At 40.8% G+C, this 27947-nt stretch overlaps 1 protein-coding gene across 1 annotated transcript in view; it reads right to left on the bottom strand.

Moving 5' to 3' along the window:
* The window catches only part of macrod2 (mono-ADP ribosylhydrolase 2), a 1232546-nt gene that overhangs the window by 46640 nt on the left and 1157959 nt on the right, over nucleotides 1-27947 (bottom strand). The window contains exons 12-14 of the mRNA XM_029640037.2: nucleotides 15949-16023; nucleotides 11831-11893; nucleotides 11002-11067 (exon numbers count right to left, since the gene is read on the bottom strand). Of these exons, the coding sequence (XP_029495897.1) occupies nucleotides 11002-11067; nucleotides 11831-11893; nucleotides 15949-16023 (204 nt within the window). The remainder of the gene's footprint in view (nucleotides 1-11001; nucleotides 11068-11830; nucleotides 11894-15948; nucleotides 16024-27947) is intronic.

Genomic DNA, 27947 nt, shown 5'->3' with positions numbered 1-27947 from the left:
CAAGATGGAGAAAGAGAGACAGAGAGAGAGATATATAGAGAGAAAGAGGGAGTGAGAGGGAGCGAGAGACTGATGGGGAGAGAGAGAGAGAGAGAGAGAGAGAGAGAGAGAGAGAGAGACCATGTCCACCGTAGCCTATTAGAGGGGGCCCTCTCCTCTTCTCTCCTCCTCCTCCTCTATTCTTCTCTTCCTTTGATGCCATGTTCTAAGCCATAAGTGAACTGATAATGGACATGGTGCAACAATGGTGGTGTATTCTCCAACATGCACCGAATTACTGACCGCGGAATCCAGAGAGACTTTTGATGTTTTCGCTGATACTGTATGTGTTTCTCATTTAGGAGCAGAGAGAGAGAGAGGGGAAAATTGAGGACATAACTCCTGTCCTGCTGTGTGTGGATGCAGAGATAGGCATGAATCACTATCCCTATCGGAATTGAATATCACTATCCCTAGCAATTGATGTCTCTAGCTATAGGTAGGAGGGGTATTGAAAAGGAATGTGTGGTACACAGAAGCATCCCTAGCAGTGTTATGAGACAGTATCTGCCATCTAGATAATAATAATAATGTATGGTCTGAATTTGCATGAATGAGGAGACTTGTCTAAGGCAAACTAATGTCGATTCCTTAAAGGTATAGTGTGAGATTCTAGTGTCAGATAAACTCATGGATACATGTTTATGTCTCTGCGTGTAGTTTGAATGGAGTTGTAGGTAGTTTCACGAGCCAATGCTAACCAGCTTTAGCGCAATGACTGGAGGTCTATCAGCACGCTAGCAACAGCTCAACTGCCAGAATCTCACACTATCCCTTCAATGGTGCACACCCATAGTGTCAAAGCAACAATGTGATTTATTCAACCACTACTCCTTGATTGAATTAAATTCAACACAACATAATTCAGAAAACCCAGTAGCAGCTTTAATGTACACAGAGTAGACTTAGACGGACAGGCCTTCTCTCTCCAGACCAGAATATCGCTCCAATACAACATCCCTCAGAATTCTGACAAGTGTTTATCTACGGCTGACAACCCTTAGAAAGCTGACAACCCCCAGCTCTCTGAAATGACATCTACATCAATAGTGTCCCATGGTGCTGTAGAAAGACTGGAGCCAAAAGGCCCAGAAATGCCAATTAAAGGGAATTTCCTAACCCCTCGCTATTCCTCTAAGAAGACTATTCAACAGGCAACTTCATACTGAGACAAATAGGATGCCAAGAGAGAGAGAGAGAGAGAGAGAGACTAGACTATCCAGGTTGTTTTAAAAGACAGACCACATTGAGTTGGAGCTCTACTCCTGTGACGCCACTGTTGTGTGTGTGTGTGTGTGTGTGTGTGTGTGTGTGTGTGTGTGTGTGTGTGTGTGTGTGTGTGTGTGTGTGTGTGTGTGTGTGTGTGTGTGTTATTTTCCATCTCATAGCCAAGGGCAAGTCTACTGCTCTGTTTTACAACTGGTATTAATGTATGCCAGCTAGAAACCCTACTGATGTGCTTGACTCAACAGAGACCACTGGGTGTCTGATACACAAACGCACACACCCATGCACATGCACACGCACGCACACACACACAAACAAATCCCAATAAAACCAACAAAGAAAAATAAATAAAACCATACCTCATGACATCCGGGAGGGAGGTTTCACTATTCTATCATTGACGGAGGGAGGGAGATTTCACTATTCTATCATTGATGGAGGGAGGGAGGTTTCACTATTCTATCATTGATGTTTATTTTTATTTTTTTATTTCACCTTTATTTAACCAGGTAGGCTAGTTGAGAACAAGTTCTCATTTGCAACTGCGACCTGGCCAAGATAAAGCATAGCAGTGTGAACAGACAACACAGAGTTACACATGGAGTAAGCAATTAACAAGTCAATAACACAGTAGAAAAAAAAATGGGCAGTCTATATACAATGTGCAAAAAGGCATGAGGTAGGCGAATAATACAATTTTGCAGATTAACACTGGGGTGATAAATGATCAGATGGTCATGTACAGGTAGAGATATTGGTGTGCAAAAGAGCAGAAAGGTAAATAAATAAATAAAATAAAAAACAGTATAAAAACAGTATGGGGATGAGGTAGGTGAAAATGGGTGGGCTATTTACCAATAGACTATGTACAGCTGCAGCGATCGGTTAGCTGCTCGGATAGCTGATGTTTGAAGTTGGTGAGGGAGATAAAAGTCTCCAACTTCAGCGATTTTTGCAGTTCATTCCAGTCACAGGCAGCAGAGTACTGGAACGAGAGGCGGCCAAATGAGGTGTTGGCTTTAGGGATGATCAGTGAGATACACCTGCTGGAGCGTGTGCTACGGATGGGTGTTGCCATCGTGACCAGTGAACTGAGATAAGGCGGAGCTTTACCTAGCATGGACTTGTAGATGACCTGGAGCCAGTGGGTCTGGCGACGAATATGTAGCGAGGGCCAGCCGACTAGAGCATACAAGTCGCAGTGGTGGGTGGTATAAGGTGCTTTGGTGACAAAACGGATGGCACTATGATAGACTGCATCCAGTTTGCTGAGTAGAGTGTTGGAAGCCATTTTGTAGATGACATCGCCGAAATCGAGGATCGGTAGGATAGTCAGTTTTACTAGGGTAAGCTTGGCGGCGTGAGTGAAGGAGGCTTTGTTGCGGAATAGAAAGCCGACTCTTGATTTGATTTTCGATTGGAGATGTTTGATGTGAGTCTGGAAGGAGAGTTTGCAGTCTAGCCAGACACCTAGGTACTTATAGATGTCCACATATTCAAGGTCGGAACCATCCAGGGTGGTGATGCTAGTCGGGCATGCTAGGGAGGTTTCACTATTCTATCATTGATGTAAGGAGGTTTCACTATTCTATCATTGATGTAAGGAGGTTTCACTATTCTATCATTGATGTAAGGAGGTTTCACTATTATATCATTGATGGAGGGAGGGAGGTTTCACTATTCTATCATTGATGTAAGGAGGTTTCACTATTCTATCATTGATGTAAGGAGGTTTCACTATTCTATCATTGATGGAGGGAGGGAGGTTTCACTATTCTATCATTGATGGAGGGAGGGAGGTTTCACTATTCTATCATTGATGGAGGGAGGGAGGTTTCACTATTCTATCATTGATGGAGGGAGGGAGGTTTCACTATTCTATCATTGATGTAAGGAGGTTTCACTATTCTATCATTGATGGAGGGAGGGAGGTTTCACTATTCTATCATTGATGGAGGGAGGGAGGTTTCACTATTCTATCATTGATGGAGGGAGGGAGGTTTCACTATTCTATCATTGACGGAGGGAGGGAGGTTTCACTATTCTATCATTGATGGAGGGAGGGAGGTTTCACTATTCTATCATTGACGGAGGGAGGGAGGTTTCACTATTCTATCATTGATGGAGGGAGGGAGGTTTCACTATTCTATCATTGATGTAAGGAGGTTTCACTATTCTATCATTGATGGAGGGAGGGAGGTTTCACTATTCTATCATTGATGTAAGGAGGTTTCACTATTCTATCATTGATGTAAGGAGGTTTCACTATTCTATCATTGATGGAGGGAGGGAGGTTTCACTATTCTATCATTGATGGAGGGAGGGAGGTTTCACTATTCTATCATTGATGGAGGGAGGGAGGTTTCACTATTCTATCATTGACGGAGGGAGGGAGGTTTCACTATTCTATCATTGATGGAGGGAGGGAGGTTTCACTATTCTATCATTGACGGAGGGAGGGAGGTTTCACTATTCTATCATTGATGGAGGGAGGGAGGTTTCACTATTCTATCATTGATGTAAGGAGGTTTCACTATTCTATCATTGATGAAGGGAGGGAGATTTCACTATTCTATCATTGATGTAAGGAGGTTTCACTATTCTATCATTGATGGAGGGAGGTTTCACTATTCTATCATTGATGGAGGGAGGGAGGTTTCACTATTCTATCATTGATGGAGGGAGAGAGGTTTCACTATTCTATCATTGATGGAGGGAGGGAGGTATCACTATTCTATCATTGATGGAGGGAGGGAGATTTCACTATTCTATTATTGATGGAGGGAGGGAGGGAGATTTCACTATTCTATCATTGATGGAGGGAGGGAGGTTTCACTATTCTATCATTGATGGAGGGAGGTTTCACTATTCTATCATTGATGGAGGGAGGTTTCACTATTCTATCATTGATGGAGGGAGGTTTCACTATTCTATCATTGATGGAGGGAGGTTTCACTATTCTATCATTGATGTAAGGAGGTTTCACTATTCTATCATTGATGGAGGGAGGTTTCACTATTCTATCATTGATGGAGGGAGGGAGGTTTCACTATTCTATCATTGATGGAGGGAGGTTTCACTATTATATCATTGATGGAGGGAGATTTCACTATTCTATCATTGATGAAGGGAGGGAGGTATCACTATTCTATCATTGATGGAGGGAGGGAGATTTCACTATTCTATCATTGATGGAGGGAGGGAGATTTCACTATTCTATCATTGATGGAGGGAGGGAGGTATCACTATTCTATCATTGATGGAGGAAGGGAGATTTCACTATTCTATCATTGATGGAGGGAGGGAGATTTCACTATTCTATCATTGATGGAGGGAGGGAGGTATCACTATTCTATGATTGATGGAGGGAGATTTCACTATTCTATCATTGATGGAGGGAGGGAGGTATCACTATTCTATCATTGATGGAGGGAGGGAGATTTCACTATTCTATCATTGATGGAGGGAGGGAGATTTCACTATTCTATCATTGATGGAGGGAGGTTTCACTATTCTATCATTGATGGATGGAGATTTCACTATTCTATCATTAGTGAAGGGAGGGAGGTATCACTATTCTATCATAGATGAAGGGAGGGAGGGAGATTTCACTATTCTATCATTGATGGAGGGAGGGAGATTTCACTATTCTATCATTGATGGAGGGAGGTTTCACTATTCTATCATTGATGGAGGGAGGGAGATTTCACAATTCTATCATTGATGGAGGGAGGGAGATTTCACTATTCTATCATTGATGGAGGGAGGGAGATTTCACTATTCTATCATTGATGGAGTGAGGGAGGTTTCACTATTCTATCATTGGTGGAGGGAGGGAAGAAGGATGGAAGGAAAGGTAGGAGGGAGGGAAAGATGGAGGGAGGGAGGGTAGGACAGATGGAGAGAGGAAATAAGGAAGGATGGGAGGGATGGATGGAAGGAGTAAAGGAGGATGAAGGAAGAGAGGGAGGGAGGGAAAGATGGAGAGAAAGAGAGGGTGGAGGGAAAGATGGAGGGAGGGAGGGAGGGAGGAAGGAAGGAAGGAAGGAAGGAAGGAAGGAAGGAAGGAGGGAGGGAAAGATAGAGGAGGAAGGAAGGGAAAGATGGAGGGAGAGATGGAGGGAGGTACATGAGAAGAAATGTGTGGTGGTTTTTGAAGCACCATATGGCACTTGCTCATACAGCTGGGCTTTCTGCTTTGAGCCTCTGAGACGGTGAGCTGAGAACGACTGTGACTCTGCCACCGTGTGTGTGTGTGTGTGTGTGTGTGTGTGTGTGTGTGTGTGTGTGTGTGTGTGTGTGTGTGTGTGTGTGTGTGTGTGTGTGTGTGTGTGTGTGAGCTGCGAACGTCTGTGACACTGCCTCCATGCTAAATAAAGAACCCAACACCATCAATACTTAACGCATCACGCCCACCGAGGAATAGAAGAAAGATTTTGGAACTAGGAACTTGTGAGTTCAACGCAACACTCCAAGTAAACATCTAAATAATTGAACAAACAAACAATTGAATAGGTAATGACCAATCATTCCAGGGTGTATTGGAGGAAGTTACTCATATTTCTGAAATTTCTCATTTGAAATTAATAGTAAGGGCAGAGAGAGAGAGCGAAAGATAGAGAAAGAAATATATAAGAGAGATATTAAGAGAGAGAAAGACTGAGCTTGTGTAATGGTGCCTTCGTCTCCTATGCTGAGATGGTTGTGATTGCCTGCTGTGCTGGTCTGTCTCTCATCCTCTGCCTCTCGTCTTCTCTTTCTCCCCTGTCTCCCCTACAGGGTCAGTTCTATTACAGGCTGTACCTTCTCCTACCTCCCCCTGCCTCTCTGTAGCCTGGCCTTAGTATGCCATTACAGACGGTCACCTGACTCACCCTCCCCTCTCTGCCTCCCCCCACTCTCCTCCCCATGCCTCCCGCCTCCCCATGCCACATGGCTCAGGTAGAAAGCAAAGCAGTCCTACTACGGTATCCTGTATCTCCTGCCCCTCACAGACCGACAAGGACCTGTGCTCTCACTGCTCTCCAACTGTTCACCTACACTACAATCAGCCTCCAGCCCTGGTCTGTTCAGGTGGAAAGCAAAGCATTTCTCTAGAGTCTAAAAAGTATCATTTGTGCTCCTGTCCCTCAAAGACAGACAATGACCTGTTCTCTCACTGCTCTCCAACTGTTCACCTACACTACAATCAGCCTCCAGCAGTGGTCACATTGATTCTTCAGTAGAAGAAAAGTACTTGAGTTACTGGCTCCCAGTTGTCTCCTTTAGACATTCAGTTGACCATGCAAAGACGCCAAGGATACAGAGCCAAAACTAAAGGCAGAATCCTTTATTAGCTTCGGTAAAACTAGCATAGAATGACTGTGTAGAGCCAGTTATGATTTTGGCTGTGTATACTGCCGCACAGCAAACTTGAGTTTGGTAAGTTGATGAGCCAATCTAGTTAAATCCACTCGGTTCGGGTCAGTGTTTTCATTGTGTCTATGTCTGACTTTATTTAACACGTTTTATTGAAAACACCCAAATGGCACCCCATTCCCTATATAGTGCTTTACTTTCGAAAAAGAGCTCTAAGGGACCTGGTCAAAAATAGTGCACCGTAGAGGGAATAGGGTGCCATTTGGAACTGTAGACAGTAGATATTGACGCCAACATTCTGTTTTCCTCTCTATGGTTTATTTATGAGTTGCTTTAGCCTAAGAGAGGCTCATTTTAATGTATGGGTGTTCCATACAGGGTTACTGAGGCGATCACTGCTGTGGACTCTAATTTTACCAATACAATACCAGGAATCTAGCAAACATGTACTGGCCCACGAGCTCTGTGTTCTTGTCTTACTATGTTTCTGTTTTGATCGCCAAACTTTTCTCTTTCCAACGCAACGGAACCATATGAACGGAGAATGAAGGAACTGACACCATGTATTGCTGGAAGTAATGCAAACAGACAGGACAGATGGCTTACCATAGAAACGAGACGGATATAAACTATTGCAATAAACTACTGTAAACTACTAAACTACTGCATACACTACTGTACAACTGTATAACTACTGTACTACTATACTGTACTACTATACTGTAACTACTATAGGGTAACTACTATACTGTACTACTATACTTTATCTACTATACTGTATAACTATTGTTCCTACTATACTGTATAACTACTGTACTACTATACTGTACTACTATACTGTAACTACTATAGGGTAACTACTATACTGTACTACTATACTATATCTACTATACTGTACTACTATAACTACTATACTGTACTACTATACTATATCTACTATACTGTATAACTATTGTTCCTACTATACTGTACTACTATACTGTAACTACTCTACTGTATAACTACTGTAACTACTATACTGTAACTACTCTACTGTAACTACTCTACTGTAACTACTATACTGCACTGCTATACTGAAACTACTCTACTGTATAACTACTGTAACTACTATACTGTAACTACTCTACTGTAACTACTCTACTGTAACTACTCTACTGTAACTACTATACTGTAACTACTCTACTGTATAACTACTGTAACTACTCTACTGTAACTACTCTACTGTAACTACTATACTGTAACTACTATACTGTACTACTATACTGTAACTACTATACTGTACTACTATACTATATCTACTATACTGTATAACTATTGTTCCTACTATACTGTACTACTATACTGTAACTACTCTACTGTATAACTATTGTAACTACTATACTGTAACTACTCTACTGTAACTACTCTACTGTAACTACTATACTGCACTGCTATACTGTAACTACTCTACTGTATAACTACTGTAACTACTATACTGTAACTACTCTACTGTAACTACTCTACTGTAACTACTATACTGTACTACTCTACTGTAACTACTCTACTGTAACTACTATACTGTAACTACTCTACTGTATAACTACTGTAACTACTCTACTGTAACTACTATACTGTACTACTCTACTGTAACTACTCTACTGTAACTACTATACTGTACTACTATACTGTAACTACTCTACTGTATAACTACTGTAACTACTATACTGTACTACTATACTGTACTACTATACTGTTTCACTACTATACTGTACTCCTATACTGTACTACTATACTGTACTACTATACTGTATAACTACTATACTGTAACTATGCTACTGTACTAATATACTGTAACTACTACACTGAATAACTACTGTAACTACTATATTGTGACTACTATACTGTACTACTATGCTGTAACTACTACACCATATAACTACTGTACAACTATACTGTAACTACTATACTGTATAAATAATATAACTACTATACTGTAACTACTATACTGTATAACGTCTGTACTACTATACTGTATAACTACTGTACACCTATACTGTAACTACTATACTGTATAACTACTGTACAACTATACTGTAACTACTATACTATATAACTACTGTACAACTATACTGTAACTACTATACTGTATAACTACTGTACTACTATACTGTAACTACTATACTGTATAACTACTGTACTACTATACTGTAACTACTATACTGTATAACTTCTGTACTACTATACTGTATAACTACTGTACTACTATACTGTATAACTACTGTACTACTATACTGTAACTACTATACTGTATAACTACTGTACAACTATACTGTAACTACTATACTGTATAAATAATATAACTACTATACTGTATAACTACTGTACTACTATACTGTATAACTACTGTACTACTATACTGTAACTACTATACTGTATAACTTCTGTACTACTATACTGTATAACTTCTGTACTACTATACTGTATAACTACTGTACTACTATACTGTAACTACTATACAGTATAACTACTGTACAACTATACTGTAACTACTATACTGTATAACTACTGTACAACTATACTGTAACTACTATACTGTATAACTACTGTACAACTATACTGTAACTACTATACTGTATAACTACTGTACAACTATACTGTAACTACTATACTGTATAACTACTGTACAACTATACTGTAACTACTATACTGTATAAATAATATAACTACTATACTGTATAACTACTGTACTACTATACTGTATAACTACTGTACTACTATACTGTAACTACTATACTGTATAACTTCTGTACTACTATACTGTATAACTTCTGTACTACTATACTGTATAACTACTGTACTACTATACTGTAACTACTATACTGTATAACTACTGTACAACTATACTGTAACTACTATACTGTATAAATAATATAACTACTATACTGTAACTACTATACTGTATAACTTCTGTACTACTATACTGTATAACTACTGTACACCTATACTGTAACTACTATACTGTATAACTACTGTACAACTATACTGTAACTACTATACTATATAACTACTGTACAACTATACTGTAACTACTATACTGTATAACTACTGTACTACTATACTGTAACTAATATACTGTATAACTTCTGTACTACTATACTGTATAACTACTGTACAACTATACTGTATAACTAATATAACTACTATACTGTAACTACTATACTGTATAACTACTGTACTACTATACTGTAACTACTATACTGTATAACTACTGTACAACTATACTGTAACTTCTATACTATATAACTACTGTACAACTATACTGTAACTACTATAGTGTATCACTACTGTACAACTATACTGTAACTACTATACTGTATAACTACTGTACAACTACACTGTAACTACTATACTGTATAACTAATAGAACTACTATACTGTAACTACTATGCTGTACAACTAATATAACTACTATACTGTATAACTACTGTACTACTATACTGTAACTACTATACTGTATAACTACTGTACTGTGTAACTACTATTCTGTAACTACTAGACTGTATAACTACTGTAACTACTATACTGTAACTACTGTAACTACTATACTGTATTTTTTTAAATGTTATTTTACCTTTATTTAACTAGGCAAGTCAGTTAAGAACTGACTGTTCAGGGGCAGAACGACAGATTTGTACCTTGTCAGTACCTTGATTTGTACCTTGTCAGCTCGGGGGTTTGAACTTGCAACCTTCCGGTTACTAGTCCAACGCTCTAACCACTAGGCTACCCTGCCGTATAACTACTGTATAAACGACTGCTTACAGATGAAGCATATGGGCAGGACAGACCTAGTAGATATGAATCTGTGAGTCTGGCCAGTGACACTAAACTCTGACATGTGTTTGAATAATGAGGTGCTCTAAGTAATGACGTTTGTATGATGACAAGAGGGAAAGTGTATCCCGTCATTTACAGTAAGTGAACAGGAGCGTCTGTTAAATGGCATATATTATAATAAAAAAACAAATGCTGAGTCCCACACTTTTCCCCTACATATTGCACTACTTTTGACCAGAGCCTTATGGAACGAGGATGAAGTAGAGGAAGAGAGAGTGGAGGAACCGGGACCTGGTTTGATATTACAAAGACACACTGACACAATCAACCAGCTAGAGAGATAGAGACTTCACCAGCCTACAGGGTTTGAGAGAACATTTCTGAAGGCAACACTACACTATGGCTTCCCTGTTCCTATAGAGTTTTTAATAAAAGTAGTCAGCTGTGCTGGAGGAAGAGAGAGTGGAAGAAGACAAGAGAATGGAGAAGAGAGAGAGATGGCAGAGAGAGAGAGAGAGAGAGAGAGAGAGAGAGAGAGAGATTGAGAGAGAGAGATCTTACCAGTAGCATCCTTCTCCATTTCTGTATTTTCACTCTTCTCGTCAGCTTTCTTTTCCTCTGCTTCTCCTGGACACACACACATTTGATATCATTAAAACCTCTCATCTGAGAACACTGAACCATCGAGAGCTTGGAACTATAAGGTTCTATCTGCATTTTTGTTAAGATTGAGTTATTGATATAGCCTTGTTCTGTTCAATGTTCTCTACCTATATAGTACTATAAATACCACAATTTATGTTGTTAAGTTCAAAAGAATACAAGATAAAAATTCTGGACATCATTCAAACCAATGAGGGTTCGGAATACTGCCATCTATCCACAGTTTTTGGTTTGGGCAGGTTTTAATAGTTACATTGGGAACAACATCCCCTATGCACTTCCTGATGAACTCAGTCAATGTTCTTCTCAGAGGCAAACCGGAACATATCCCAGTCCGCGTGATCAAAACAATCTTGAAGCATGGATTCTGATTGATCAGACCAGCGTTGAATAGACCTTAGCACATGTACTTCCTGTTTGAGTTTCTGCAGATAGAAAGGGAAAAGTAGAATGGAGTCGTGATCTGATTTGCCGAAGGGAGGGCGGAGGAGGGGCGGAGGAGGGCCTTGTAGCTATCCCGGAGAGGAGAGCAACAATGGTTGAGAGTTTTTGAAGCGTGAGTACTGGTAGTGCTTACTTCGGTAGTGCTTTCCTCAAATTTGCTTTATTAAAATCCCCAGCTACAATAAATGTGGCCTCAAGATAGGAAGAGAGAGTGAAGGAGGACAAGAAAATGGAGAAGAGTGAGTGAGAGAGATGGAGAGATGGAGAGAGAGAGATATCTTACCAGTAGCATCTTCCATTTCTTTATTTTCATTCTTCTCGTCAGCTTTCTTTTCCTCTGCTTCTCCTGGACACACACACATTTGATATCATTAAATCCTCTCATCTGAGAACACTGAACCATCGAGAGCTTGGAACTATAAGGTTCTATCTGAATTTTTGTCAAGATTGAGTTATTGATATAGCCTTGTTCAGTTCAATATTATCTAACTATAGAGTACGCTAAATATCCCAAATGATGTTGTTAAGTTCAAAAGAATAGAAGACTAATATTCTAGACATCATTCAAATCAATGAGGGTTCGGAAATTTAAAGCCAATTCTTTTTGCAAATAGAACCTTATAGTCCCAAGCTCTTGATATATCATGGAGATCATTCAGCCATTTTGTTGCTGGACATCCTTTTACCACCATTTTAACTGTACTCTGAAAGCATGACTTTGCATGATGTAGATCATTAATGTAATGTATTTCAAATAGAGAGAGAGTAATCGTGTATCACATCAGCTCCTTGTCCGTCTGCCTAGTCTGTCCGCTCTGTCTGCTCTATCCGTCTTCTCTGTCTGCCCTGTCTGTCCGCCTGCTCTATCTGCCTGCCTGTTTTGTCTGTCTGCTCTGCTGTGTCTGTCTGTTTGCCCGATCTGTCTGCTCTGTATGTCTGCCTGCTCTATCTGTCTATCTGCTCTATCTGTCTGTCTGCTATATCTGTCTGTCTGTCTGCTCTGTCTGTCTGCCTTCTTTATTTGCTCTATCTGTCTTCTCTGTCTGTCTGCCTGCTCTATCCGTCTGCTCGGTCTGCTCGGTCCGTCTGTCTTTCTATAGTCTGTCACTCCCTCTCTCTCCCCTCTCCCCTATCTCTCACCTCTCTCTCCTCTCCCCTATCTCTCACCTCTCTCTCCCCTCTCCCCTCTCGCTCCCCTATCTCTCGCCTCTCCTCTCCCCTCTCTCGCTCCCCTATCTCTCACCTCTCTCTCCCCTCTCTTGCTCCCCTATCTCTCACCCATCTCTCTCCTCTCTCTTCTCTCCCCTCTCTCTCCTCTCCCCTCTCTTGCTCCCCTACCTCTCACCTCTCTCTCCCTTCTCTCTTCTCTCCCCTTTCTCTCCTCTCCCCTCTCTTGCTCCCCTATCTCTCCCTCTCTCTCCCTCTCTTGCTTCCCTTATCTCACACCTCTTTCTCCCCTCTCTCTTCTCTCCCCTCTCTCTCCTCTCCCCTCTCTTGCTCCCCTACCTCACACCTCTCTCTCCCCTCTCTCTTCTCTCCCCTCTCTCTCCTCTCCCCTCTCTTGCTCCCCTCTCTCACCTCTCTCTCGTCTCTCCCCTCTTTCTCCTCTCCCCTCTCTTGCTCCCCTATCTCTCACCTCTCTCTCCCCTCTCTCTTCTCTCTCCCCCTCCCTTCTCAATTTTCTCTCCCCTCCGCTGTTTTAAAGTGTGTGGGTGTTCATGTGTGTGACATGCGTGTGTATGTGCGTCGGTGTGAGACCAGCCATCGTATTTAGTTAAGTTAAGAGTTAAGCCTATGGAAGGAAGCCCCATGGGTAATAAGAGTGAAGAATAGCCACTAACATAGATTCCAACCATTGAAATGTGTGCTCGTCTGCTTTGTGTACAGTATGGACTGGTGGCTAATATAGGCTACCAAACATCCCTTTAAGAGTGAAGGCTAGACTATATTGAAGGCTAGCTTCCAACCCGTTCAGTGTGTGTGCTTGTCTACTTTGTGTAAGAATTGGTGGGAATAACAATATGTAATACATCGACCACATGTAGAGAGAGCTTATCTATCTATCTATCTATCTATCTATCTATCTATCTATCTATCTATCTATCTATCTATCTATCTATCTATCTATCTATCTATCTATCTATCTATCTCTAGTCTGTCACTCTCCCACCCTCTCTTTCTTTCTGTGTCTCTCTCTCTAGAGCTCATGTCGCTGCCAAATAAACGTAATAAACCCAAAAAACAATTACAAACCCGTTCTCATATCTTTGTCCCCCTCTCTTCTCTCTCCTCTCTCCTCTCTCTCCTCTCTCTCTCTCCCTCTCATATAAATCCTATCTCTCTGTGTGATATGTGATATGTAGTAACTGCTCACACCTGTGTTTGCTGTGCTCTGGAGGGGGTATATAGCTGAGCAGAGCGAGATGTAACCCATCAATTATGTTATCCGCCCACACACACAAACACACATTTACATTCTGGAAATAACAAAAAAACAATGGCTGCTCTCACACCAATGCAAGTACACGCACGTCTCACACACACACACAGGCAGGCAGGCAGACAAACACACAAACATGCACGCACACACACATACACACGCAATCAATGTCTGAGGTGGATGTGTGATGTTGATTGTGTGTGTGTCATACTGATGTGTGTGCCACACTGATTTCAGAGTCAGCATTATCATCAGTTCACATATGGTACAACCCACTAGTAACTTAGAAGTTACTGTAAAGATAAGTTACGTTTTTTTTTTACAGTTTAGGCTCTCAAAATAAGGCCGTATGAACAACGTATGCTATTAGCTGTGTTTGAATACTATTTGTGATGTAAATTGAGTATGTAGTATGCTTATTGGTCATAGTATGGATATAGTTAGTATGCCAAAAAGTTCCCGTATGTCGTGCTACATTCGCCAAAAATCGAAGCATACAAGCAGTGAACACAATTTCTGTGCTTTTAGGGCCCATAATGCAATTCTTAGAAAATGGGTGTGGCTTCACAACATTTTCAGATTTGAAGAAAATGGCGGAAAAATATGCAGCCGAAGTCCACCGAGAGCGGATATAAATGTAAGTACAAAAAGTAAATATTCATTGCTTTAATTAATTATGACAAATGTTAAGAAAATGTTGAGGAATGAAATGAAAAAGTAATGACTTTTCAAATAACTTACATTTCACGTTATATTGGCTGCACTAGCTTTACAAACCGCATAGCATAACGTTATAATTACATCAGTTGCTTGTGTGTACCGGTATGTTAGCTAGCTACCTAACATTAGTTGGCTACTAATACATCAAACTTTCCAGTATATTAACTATATGCTATCTAACTAACTACCCAATGTTTTTGTTTTACCCAACGTTTATTGACTTGATTATTCATGTCATTCTAGCTTAGCTAAGTGGTATAGTCATTGTGCGTTCTTAGTGGACATAGTTAATGAAGTAGTAAGATGTCTAATAATTTGTTATGCTAACAAGCTAGCAAGAAGTTGTATAGCAACAGCATCAATTTCCGGTAGACAGGCGAAGCGCTAGTACACTCAACTGAAAGGATACCGTTCATTTACATTATACTAAAATTAACTAATAGTATATAGTATGGGGTATATACTCATTAAGTATGTAGTATACAGTATGTTGGTATGGGTATTCAAACACAGCTATTGTGTTAGATAATATATATTTATATATTTATTTGATTTTATAGGATCTGACTTGGTGAAGTCCATAGGACTGAAAATGGATGAATGCAACAACCATGTCTCTGTCACTAACAAATACAGTCATGGGTGGTAACAATTTACTCGAAAGGCAAAGCTTATTTGAATAACGCTTTACACTAAGCAGTGTATTAATTTAACACTATTCCAATGTGTATAAGGGTCCACAGAGTCCACAATTCCAGTGTGCATTTATAACCCTCTCAGTGTTCATTTAAAACAATGTTAATCTGGAGAATTTGCTGTGTGTGAATATGTATGTGTGTGTGTGTGTGTGTGTGTGTGTGTGTGTGTGTGTGTGTGTGTCTCCTATAATAACAATGACATCACTTCCTAGTTAAAAACAAAAACAACAAACTCATGACAACTTGTCACTGTCACATCCAAGGCTATACATAATTGATATGTCTTTGTTTATCCTTCTTATTCCTGTAAGTCGGACAACTGAAGTTCATTCAGAGTAGTAGCACACAGTGACGATGTATTTCGAGAGCTCGTGGGATGAGGGAGAATGTTAATGTATTCCCTACACTATGGCAAAATAAACTTGAAGCTTGACACAGAGAGTGGTGGGTAGCACACACAGGATAGAAGGACATAACAGATACCAGCTTCAGGATAGTGCTTGTGTTAACTACCTGAATGTACTGTATATGTATCCATGTTACCTGTCTGTGAGTCCTGGGTATCTTGCTCCATGGCTGTATGGTTGTCAGCGTCTTCTTTAGGTGGATCTAGCTCATCTGTACAGACAGTGGAAAGAGAGACATTGGTCAGCCCCTGAGCAAACACATAGCATCTTCTACAGTATCTCCGCCATGACAGTACAGGATTGGTCTGGTTGGACAAGACCGTGTTGTCTTGTCTGGACATAACACAATTCGCTAAATGTCAAATTGATGCCAACATTCAAGAGACCAGCATGACGAAATGTTGCCAAGATTACTAAATGACTCCCTCCCTCTTCCTCCTCCCTCCCCTCTCCTCCATCCTTCCCTCCCCTCTCCTCCATCCTTCCCTCCCCTCTCCTCCATCCTTCCATCCTTCCATCCTTCCCTCCCCTTTCCTCCATCCTTCCCTCCCCTCCCCTCCATCCTTCCCTCCCCTCGCCTCTCTCAGCAATGACATTTGGGACAAATTGAGTAAATGAAAGCCATGACACCAATAAGCTAACATGCTGTATGAATGGCTATTGTGCTGCTTCTATAATTGCTTTTCTAACAAGCTGAAGGAAAAAAAGCAATTTTTTCATATCTATGCAATTTTAGACCCATTCTCTGAACAATACAAATGGCAGACCCCATTAGATGGGGAAGGAGAACAATTTCTACCAAAGCCTTGTTTTTGGTGTTTGTCTCGAGTGCTGCTGTCAATCTGAAAATGTTGACACACACTCAGGCACAGACGCATGCAAGCAAGCACGCACAAACACTCACAAACACACACACACACGCACGCACGCACAAACACTCACAAACACACACACACACACACACGCACGCACAAACACTCACAAACACACACACACACACACACGCACGCACAAACACTCACAAACACACAGCAACAGCAATCCTTCCCAGTAATCATGATTGGCATTCTATTTAAATGAGAATCATGGCCTTATATACAGTGGCTTGCGAAAGTATTCACCCCCTTGGCATTTTTCCTATTTTGATGCATTACAACCTGAAATTAAAATAGATATTTTGGGGGTTTGTATCATTTGATTTACACAACATGCCTACCACTTTGAAGATGCAAAATATATTTTTTGGTGAAACTAACAAGAAATAAGACCAAAAAACCCCCAGAAAACTTGAGTGTGCATAACTATGCACCCCGCCCTCTCTTTGCAGGTTTGTTGTGGTGCCAAACTCTTTCCATTTTTTAATAATGGATTTAATGATGCTCCATTGTATGTTCAAAGTTTCAGATATTTTTTATAACCCAACCCTGATCTGTACTTCTCCACAACTTTGTCCCTGACCTGTTTGGAGAGCTCCTTGGTCTTCATGGTCCCGCTTGCTTTGTGTTTCCCCTTGCTTTGTGGTTTCGCAGACGCTGGGGACTTTCAGAACAGGTGTATATATACTGAGATCATGTGACAGATCCTGTGGCACTTAAATAAAGTCCCCCTGTGTGCAAACTAACTAATTATGTGACTTCTGAAGGTAATTGGTTGCACCAGATATTATTTAGAGGCTTCATAACAAAGGGGGTGAATACATAAACACGCACCACTTTTCCCTTTTGTATTTCTTGAATTTTTTTAAACAAGTAATTTTTTAAATTTTACATCACCAATTTGGACTATTTTGTGTATGTCCATTACATTGAGTCCAAATAAGAATCCATTTAAATTACAGGTTGTAATGCAACAAAATAGGAAAAACGCCAAGGGGGTTGAATAATTTTGCAATGCACTGTATGCAGCCTAAGATAGTATAGTTATATATTGTCTTGTCTGTCTTGTCACATCAGGTGGAGATGTATTTGTTTTTCCAACAATGCTGTGTCTATCTATACTGAACAAATATGTAAACACAACATAGTCAAATCTTTGAAATTGTTGTGAGTTAACAGTTCATATAATTCCTTAGACCTGAATCTATGGACTTCACATGACTGGGCAGGGTGTGCAGCCATGGTGGGCCTGGTAGTGCATAGGCCCAGCCACTGAGGAGCCAGGCCCATCTACTGGGGAGCAAGGCCCAGCCACTGAGGAGCCAGGCCCATCTACTGGGGAGCAAGGCCCAGCCACTGAGGAGCCAGGCCCATCTACTGGGGAGCCAGGCCCAGCCAATCAGAATTTGTTTTCCCCACAAAAGGACTTTATTACAGACATAAATACTCAGTTTCATCAGCTGGTCTCAGACGATCCCCCAGGTGAAGAAGCCGGATGTGGAGGTACTGGGCTGGCATGGTTTCACTTGGTCTACTGGACATTCCTGCAGTCAGCATGCCAATTGCACGCTCACTCAAAACTTGAGACATCTGTGGCATTGTGTTGTGTGACTAAACGGCACATTTTAGAGTGGCCTTTTATTGTCCCCAGCACAAGGTGCACCTGTGTAATGATCATGCTGTTTAATCAACTTCTTGATACACCACACCTGTCAGATGGATGGATTATCTTGTCAAAGAAGGAATGCTCTCTAAACAAATTTGTGCACAAAATTTGAGAAATAAGCTTTTTGTGCCTATGGAACATTTCTGGGATCTTTTATTTCAGCTCATGAAACATGGGACCAACACTTTACATGCTGCGTTTATATTTGTGTTCCGTATAAATAAATAAGCCATTTAGCAGACACTTTTATCCAAAGCAACCTACAGGCCAGCTAGCTTACATTTTCATATGGGTGGCCCCAGCAGGAATCACTCATAATCTTTGCATTGCAATGCGCCATGCTCTACCATCTGAGCCAAATAGGACCACCTATCTAACATGATCACAAAATTTAATTCATGGGTAAACCTTTATTTAACTAGGCAAGTCAGTTAAGAACAAATTCTTATTTTCAATGACGGCCTAGGAACAGTGGGTTAACTGCCTGTTCAGGGGCAGAACCCTATTCCCTATATAGTGCACTACTTTTGACCAGAGCCCTATGGGCCCTGTTCAAATGCGGTGCACTATATAGAATTTAGAACATATTCCGTGTGTGATATCACAAGGATCACTATTACTAAAGGTTTGTGCTATCCTGGATCCTTCGGATGTCCATACCAGTGGAGGCTACTGAGGGGAGGACGACTCATAATAATGGCTGGAAAGGAGTCAAAGGAATGGCATCAAACACATGGAAACCATGTGTTTGATGTTTTTGATACCATTCCACTAATTCCACTTCAGCCATTACCACAAGCCTGTCCTCCCCAATTAAGGTGCCACCAATCTCCTGTGGTCCCACCCTAAACCATAAACTTAACCCTTACCTTAACCATAACCGTAACCCTTAAGTGACTCTAACCCTAACCCTAACCATTTTAATTGTCAACTTCAATGGGGTAGGGATTTCCCAAGGGTCTCAGATAGCACGGACCCTATTATAACCCACCACATTGTAGTGACACCACTGTATCTTACAGTTATTAGCTTTCTCCTGCAGGGGGCAGTATTGTCACATTGTTTCCTCCCAATGCAATACGCAGGTGAAATAACTCTTACTGTAGAATGTTGAGCTATTGATGAAAATAGATTCTAAAATAGCATTCTACACAATAGGAGCAGGGAAGGTGTGTGTGTGCATGTTTGTTGTGTGTGTGCGTTTGTGTGTGTTGTCTGTGTGTCACTAATAGGACAAAGCAACACCGAGACTCGTCCTCCGCATCTTATTTAAAGTAAAGGATGAGGGATATGATTCCCCTGTGCAGACAAAATAATTTACAAAATTCAAAAATGTTGTATGCTTTTTGAAACAAATGTTTGAGTCTGTACCTACTGCATTCAGTGTGTATCTGGATGAAGGGTTTAGTAGGAGGTTCTGCACTTCATTCTAGTTCACTTCTGATTTACAACATACTCATAGGACAGTATGTATATATGTCAGTGGTTTGGACGTACAGTACCACTAGGAATGAGAGTCTCATAGGACAGTATGTATATACACTACCGTTCAAAAGTTTGGGGTCACTTAGAAATGCTCTGTTTTTTAAAGAAAAGCAAATGTTTTGACCATTAAAATAACATCAAATTGATCAGAAATACAGTGTAGACATTGTTAATGTTGTAAATTACTTTTAATGGAATATCTACATAGGCGTACAGAGGCCCATTATCAGCAACCATCACTCCTGTGTTCCAATGCCACGTTGTGTTAGCTAATCCAAGTTAAACAGGCTAATTGATAATTAGAAAACCCTTTTGCAATTATGTTAGCACAGCTGAAAACTGTTGTCCTGATTAAAGAAGCAATAAAACTGGCCTTCTTTAGATTAGTTGAGTATCTGGAGCATCAGCATTTGTGGGTTCGATTACAGGCTCAAATGGTCAGAAACAAAGCACTTTTTTCTGACACTCGTCAGTCTATGGCTTTTTCTTTACAACTCTGCCTAGAAGGCCAGCATTCCGGAGTCGCCTCTTCACTGTTGACGTTGAGACGGGTACTATTTAAGATGCAAAGAAAAAGCCATATCTCAGACTGGCCAATAAAAATAAAATATTAAGATGGGCAAAAGAACACAAAACCCTGGACAGAGGAACTCTACCTAGATGGCCAGCATCCCGGAGTTGCCTCTTCGCTGTTGACGTTGAGACTGGTGTTTTACGGGTACTATTTAATGAAGCTGCCAGTTGAGGACTTGTGAGGTGTCTGTTTTTCAAACTAGACACTCTAATGTACTTGTACTCTTGCTCAGTTGTGCACTGGGGCCTCCCACTCCTCTTTCTATTCTGGTTAGAGCCAGTTTGCTCTGTTCTGTGAAGGGAGTAGTACACAGCGTTGTACGAGATCTTCAGTTTCTTGCCAATTTCTCGCATGGAATAGCCTTCATTTCTCAGAACATGAATAGACTGACGAGTTTCAAAAGAAAGTGCTGTGTTTCTGACCATTTTGAGCCTGTAATCGAACACACGAATGCTTATGCTCCAGATACTCAACTAGTCTAACTAGTTTTATTGCTTCTTTAATCAGTACAACAGTTTTCAGCTGTGCTAACATGATTGCAAAAGGGTTTTCTAATGATCAATTAGCCTTTTAAAATTATTAACTTGGATTAGCTAACACAACGTGCCATTGGAACACAGGAGTGATGGTTGCTGATAATGGGCCTCTGTACGCTATGTAGATATTCCATTAAAATCAGCCGTTTCCAGCTACAATAGTCATTTACAACATTAACAATGCCTACACTGTATTTCTGATCAATTTGATGTCATTTGAATGTGTCACGAATCCCGCCGAAGATGGTGCCTCTTCCTGTTTGGGCGGCGCTCGGCGGTCGTCGTCGCCGGCCTATTAGCTGCCATCGATTCCCTTTCCTTTTGTTTCTGTTTATTGGGTTTAATTGGGTACACCTGTTTTGAGTTAGTGTTGTTTATAGGCTATTTAAGGGCACTAGGCCCGCTGGGTATTTGTGCGGGCTTGTTCTCTATTATTTTGGTGTTGGTGTATAAGTGTTACCTCGTTATTTTCCGGACAGTTTTAGTCCTGTGTATTTTGGACGGGTGGTTTCATGCGCCCTAGTGTTGGCATGTCCATGTCTCCGCTGTCGTTGGAATAAATAGATTCACGTACGATATTACCTGCTCTCTGCGTTTGACTCCTCCACCGCACCATTTATAGAAGTCGTAACAGAATGGACATTTGTTTGGTGCTTTTCATTAAAAAACAAGGACATTTCTATGTGAACCCAAACTTTTGAATGGTAGTGTATGTCAGTGGTTTGGACGTACAGTACTGCTAGGGATGAGAGGCTCATAGGACTGCTTGTATATTGTTAAGAATGTGCCCCTAATATGCTCATGTAGGACCATCAGCAAGCAGCAGGATGCAGATACATAGGCAGGGAGTTAATCGGGAGACTAGCTAAGGCCTGTGGAGTAATCATATTCAATATCTACTGTTGTGGAACTCTAGCTATAAATAGTCTCTGTGTGTGCTCGCTAGGTCCTTAGCATGTGTGTGTCACAGAAGGGTCTACAAATGGATGAATCCACCTGAGTGACTTAGCTTTCAGCATCAGTACATAACACCACTTTACTCTCTAATGTTGAGGAGAGACTGATGCACTTCCAGTTGGGGGTTTCTGCTGGGTTTGTGTGAGAGGCATTAGGATGTGTGTAGAATATTAAACCTTTACAGTGAGATAGCTGCCTACAGCAACAAACTACACCCCTTCCAACACACACCTATCCACATCTCCCTCCGACACTCCCTTCACCCATGACTCTCTGCCACAAACACTGTCTCTCTGTCTGCTCTTCTTTCCAGTCAACCTTTAGCGTCGGACAAATCATGGGTGAAAAACACACTGAGAAATTGGCCAAATAGAAAGTGCTTCAGAGCGCTACGACCAACAGCTGTCGTTATATGTGACGGGTGTGCAAGGTGTGGGTGTGTGCGTCACTGCGCGGCGTGCTGGGAAAGCCAGACGTCATAGGGGGAAAAGCCATTGATTCTCCATGCCTGCACTGAGCTTGTTTGAACACAGAGGGAAGCCTGTCTATGTAAGGGCAAACAGGCTACTGGCTACAGTAGCTGCCTATACTGTACTGGTAAGGGAATACGTGTGTGTGTGAGTGAGTGAGTGAGTGAGTGAGTGAGTGTGTGTGTGTGTGTGTGTGTGTGTGTGTGTGTGTGTGTGTGTGTGTGTGTGTGTGTGTGTGTGTGTGTGTGTGTGTGTGTGAGTGAGTGAGTGAGTGAGTGAGTGAGTGAGTGAGTGAGTGAGTGAGTGAGTGAGTGAGTGAGTGAGTGAGTGAGTGAGTGAGTGAGTGAGTGAGTGAGTGTGTGTGAGTGTATGTGGCATAAATACATCCTCTCAATTGAATTCTCTCCCCACATTAAAAGTAATACATGTATTTGTTCCTACTAGCTCTGACTATTGAGGAAAAATGTACACTCTTAGAAACAAAGTGTTATTTTTGAATACATCCCTGCGTCTAATTAGGGATGGCACATGTTGTGTTACTTTAAACACTGTGTTGACAACATTTTCCAACACATGATGTGTCAATTCCTGCAATGAATGAGTTAATAGCTGACAACCACACAACACACCCTAGATGTGTTAGATTATTGACCAATCACACTGCAGTCATCATGCATCTTTGCCGTGGCCTCACACTCCCCCACGCTCTGAAAAGTGAAGTGACAACTGACAGCCTGGAGTGATCCTCAGCCAGCCAGCAGGAGGAATATGACACAATAAATAAGGTACATTTCATCTTTATCTGAATGAGGTGACCATTTGAGGAAAATGCGGAGCGCACACAGCAATATTTTAACCTTGATTTATAAAAATGTTTCAGATGAGTTGTCAAGAAGTTAGGCTAGTTAGGCAAATGTTTACCATAATCATTACCATTACTCAGCATGCTATACTGCAGGTAGATTTTTAGAATTGTTTTTAATATTTGTGTTTTTGCATTTACATTGATTGATTGATTAATCTTATGCTACACAAAAATAAATGACAAATGTTTCTAAACTAATCTAATCATTTTTTTGCATCAGATACTGAAATGGTTGTTCCAGTTTAAATGGCTTAGGTAGTCTCCTCACAATGATCCTAACACTGGAAGTCATTCTGAAAAAATCTAACTAAACTGTTGAATATGTGGCTGGATTCACTTTGCCAGCCAGCATAATGTGACTTGCAGGCCTGATGTGGCCTGTAACCTGTAGTTTCCTAACACCACTGTGCTATGGTATAACTAGGCCCTGAAAGAAAGGTCTTATGATATATATGTAATAATGTATTGTCATAAATAATTTAAGGTATAACCATATACAGGGGGTTCTATGAAGAACCCTACATAAAGGGTTTTGGGAGAACACTAGATAAAGGGTTCCCCTACGGGGATAAAATGAAGAACGTTATCTGGTTCTACTTAGTATCCTTCTGCATCACTTAAACCAACTCCTGTCATCTTTCACTCATCTTTCACTCTATTTTTTGCATATTTTTATTTCACCTTTATTTATACAGGTAAGTCAATTAAGAACAAATGATTATTTACAATGACGACCTATCTTCTCCCTCCCTCTCATCCGTCTATCTCATTTTCCCTTTCACTCATTTATTCTGCTGTGTGCTAAGGAAACAGTTAGGGGATTGAACTTTGGCTGTGTGTCCTGCTCCAGCTCTGTCTTGTGACATCTGATCATTTCTCTATACTGTATAATAGAGAAAGAAGAGTGATACTGCTGCATGCCAACTGGCCTGTGACGTTGTCTCTTTATCAAGCCTCTGGTTAAAGTGTCTTTCTCAGTTGCCTCGCTCTTCCACTCAGCCACTCTCACCTCTCTTTCTGTCTTTCTCATTCACAGCCTCTCCCCCCTCTCACTCCCTCCTGCCCGCTCTCCTCCTCCATCGTTCTCTGTCTCCCTCTCTCTTTCAATCTTTTTCTCCCTCTCTCTCTCTTTCTCTGTATCCTGTTCTTGGATTTTATGACAATTACATCACAAAGCAGGTCATCACAGCACATCAGGAGGATTGTACATTAGTCCCCCTATGAGACAGAGAATTAGGGGCTGCGACCCAAATATCACCCTATTTCCTATGTAGTGCAAATCAAATCAAACTTTATTTGTCACATGCGCCAAATACAACAAATGTAGACCTTACCGTGAAATACTTACTGAAATACTTACTTACAAGCCCTTAACCAGTGCAGTTAAAGAAGAGTTAAGACAATATTTACCAAATAAACTAAAGTAAAAAATAATAAAAAGTAACACAATAAAATAACAATAACGAGTGCATAGCCCACTATTTAGGTAGTGCACTATTTAGGGAATAGGGTGCCATTTGGGACGCACTCACGGAATCAGGCTGCGCGTGTAGATCGTGTACCGGAGTGAAGACCAAGTCTCTGATGCTGTCTCTAGTAGGCTGGGTGGGAGCCCTAAAGAATTCCGCATGGGTCTTCTATCACTTGCTGTCATCAGAGTTGTGTTGTAGCGACAACCTGCTGTATGCCAGCGAACGCTGGTCATTTTCGCAGATTCAACATGAAGAATTGTGGGAAAACTATCAGAAAATAACAGCTGATATTCCGGTCAGAGGAACATTCTGTTGTGTTTGTCTCTCTCGCTCTCACTCTCCTTCTCTCTCTTCTACTTTTTCGTGCTGAAAGACGATGACCAGAGCTTACCCCTGATTGTTGCACAATGATTTTAAGTCAATAAGCCATCGTTTTAGTCAAAGTATGAAATATTTGGGCTTGAAGTGACAAATCTGAACTGCTCACTTCATGCAAATCCGTGTGATTACAGTGTATTTTCCTATGATATGACATACAAATTATTTTCTGGACTTAGTTTTATTTGAATGTTACTAAGCACCAACATGGCATTGTTTATTAATCAGAAACAGCTCCAAAGCTTTTCCTCTTCATGACTGAGATGTGCCAAACAGCCTTGTCTCCCCTTTAGCCATGGAGCAAATTACAATTAGGGGGTACAAACTTATGTTTGGCACCTCCACTTTTTTTCCCTGAGAATTATCATAATCCATTGGATAATTTGTACATTTTCACTTATTTTTTAGCTAGACTGTATTAAAAATATATACTGTATATATGGCCACTTCATAGAGAGTGGTAGAGGAAGATGAGGTCGTAAGGGGATTCCTGTAAGTAGGCTGAGGTCAATAGAGAGTGATAGGAATAACATGTGCTTCAGTAAGGTTGGTTTTTTAGCGTTCCTGGACAACTTTACCGCAGGAATGGAACATAAATCACAGAGGATAGATGTTGTGGTGGCAGATGCAGAGAAGTACTTGGGTGTACGAGATTTTACTGCAGCAGAGTTACAAGGTGTTTGAACAACAGTGTCCCGTCCTACCAGGCTGCTGGCCAGTTGTGGGATTAGATAGGGCCAAAGTAGTGGAATAGTGATTGGGTTTTAATGGATGTAGTGTTAGTTTGTAGGGCAACTTTTTCACAAAGTGTAATGAAGTCATACTACAGAATAGTAGGCTGATACACAGCCAATACACTAGGTGGCAGCATGCACCTTCAACATTTGTTTGCGGACTGCCAAAATACCAAAGAAGAATAAGACGTACACGTTAACCTGTTGCTTCTACTCGGGACGCTTGCGTCCCAACTAGAGCTCTGGAAATGCAAATGCGCTACGCTAAATGCTAATAGTATTAGTTAAAACTCAAAAGTTCATTAAAATACACATGCAGGGTATCGAATTAAAGCTACACTCGTTGTGAATCCAGGCAACAAGTCAGATTTTTAAAATGCTTTTCGGCGAAAGCATGAGAAGCTATTATCTGATAGCATGCAACACCCCAAAAGACCCACAGGGGACGTAAACAAAATAATTAGCATTTCGGCGTTACACAAACCGCACAATAAAATAGAAAACATTCATTACCTTTCACCATCTTCTTTGTTGGCACTCCTAGATGTCCCATAAACACTATTTGGGTCTTTATTTCGATTAAATCGGTCCATATAAAGCCTAGATATCGTTATATGTAGACTGTGTGATAAACGAAAAAACATTGTTTCAAAACGTAACGTCATTTTTTAAAATTCAAAAAGTCGACGATAAACTTTCACAAAACACTTGAAATACGTTTGTAATGCAACTTTAGGTATTAGTAAACGTTAATAAGCGATAAAATTCATCAGGAGGCGATGTAAAGATCATTAGCTGTCCGTCTGGAAAAATGTCCGGCTAGAAACTCAACGAAAATATCCGGTCCTAGACCGGAGGAGATACGGTGTCCTGCATGTGTTTGACCAAGAAAAAACTCGAAGGGAAATGACAAGACTCTAGACACCGTGTGGAAGCTGTAGGTACTGCAACCTCAGTCAATTAATTGTGGTTCACCTTTATCAATGGGTTCAAGTAGCGCATGGATATATTTTCCCATTTTCAGTGATCAGTTTTTCCTGTGCTTTTCGATGTAAATGCCGTTCTGGTAAAGCCACAGCAGTGATTTAACCAGTTTTTTAAACGTCTGAGTGTTTTCTATCCACACAGACTAAGCAAATGCATATACTATATTCCTGGCATGAGTAGCAGGGCGCTGAAATGTTGCGCGATTTTTAACAGAATGTTCAAAAAAGTAGAGGGTCGACTTAAGAGGTTAAATATTACCAAAGATTTGTATAACTAAACCAAGATAGACCACAGCCTGTCGTTTCCAATGGGAACAGATGAGTCACAGTGGGGAGAACAAGCAAGGAGATGGGCAGAGCCACGCACGAGCTAACGATTCTAGCATACATCTGCAATGGAAACATTAGGGAATGCCTACTCTGTGAAGTGCACGTGCAATAACTCAATTCGCCTTTGTACTCCTAAACAACGCGATTTTTTACAACTTTGGCAAAGGCTAAAGTTTACAAAAAATTGTCCACTCTGTTCATACCAGACTCTAGTTTTGGGAACAGAAAACTGTATTGAGATCAAATGTTTCAGCGATGAGAAAATTTGCAGAATGTAGGCCAAAATCTTCTTCCACTGCCGGCCTCTGGACTTCCTCTCACTACCATCCACCAAGCGGATGCGTCATATTTATACATTCGGTGAAATATCGGTCTCATTGGTCTATCTGTGATATTACTATGAACATTTATGGTGACTTGTGTCAATTGAGAAAAGCTGACTAAATCAGTGGTTCTCAATTCTCTCCTCAGGGAGCCCCCGCTGTTGCAGGGCTGGTACACCTGATTTAACTTGTCCATGAACACAATAAGAACACCTAAGGAATTTTTGGGATATAATATGGCTGACCAGAATTAAAAAAAAAAAGATGGTTCTTCAAAAGTATCTAATAATAACCTTTGATATTGAGTAAGGTTCTTTATAGAACCATTCTCCATAATGGTTCTATAAAGAACCTTAAAAAGGGTTCTATATAGCCTCGAAATGGGTTGTAACCATAGAGATCCTATTTAATTACTAGACGGGCTGTGTCATAAACCCTCAAAGTTCCATAATGGGGTGAAAATGGCAGCCGTTGTTGTCAGGAA

The sequence above is a fragment of the Oncorhynchus nerka genome, linkage group LG28 (assembly GCF_034236695.1).
Source record: "Oncorhynchus nerka isolate Pitt River linkage group LG28, Oner_Uvic_2.0, whole genome shotgun sequence".
Lineage (NCBI taxonomy): Eukaryota > Metazoa > Chordata > Actinopteri > Salmoniformes > Salmonidae > Oncorhynchus > Oncorhynchus nerka.
Note: the sequence above shows the minus strand (reverse complement) of the source record. Positions and strands in the feature narration are given on the sequence as shown.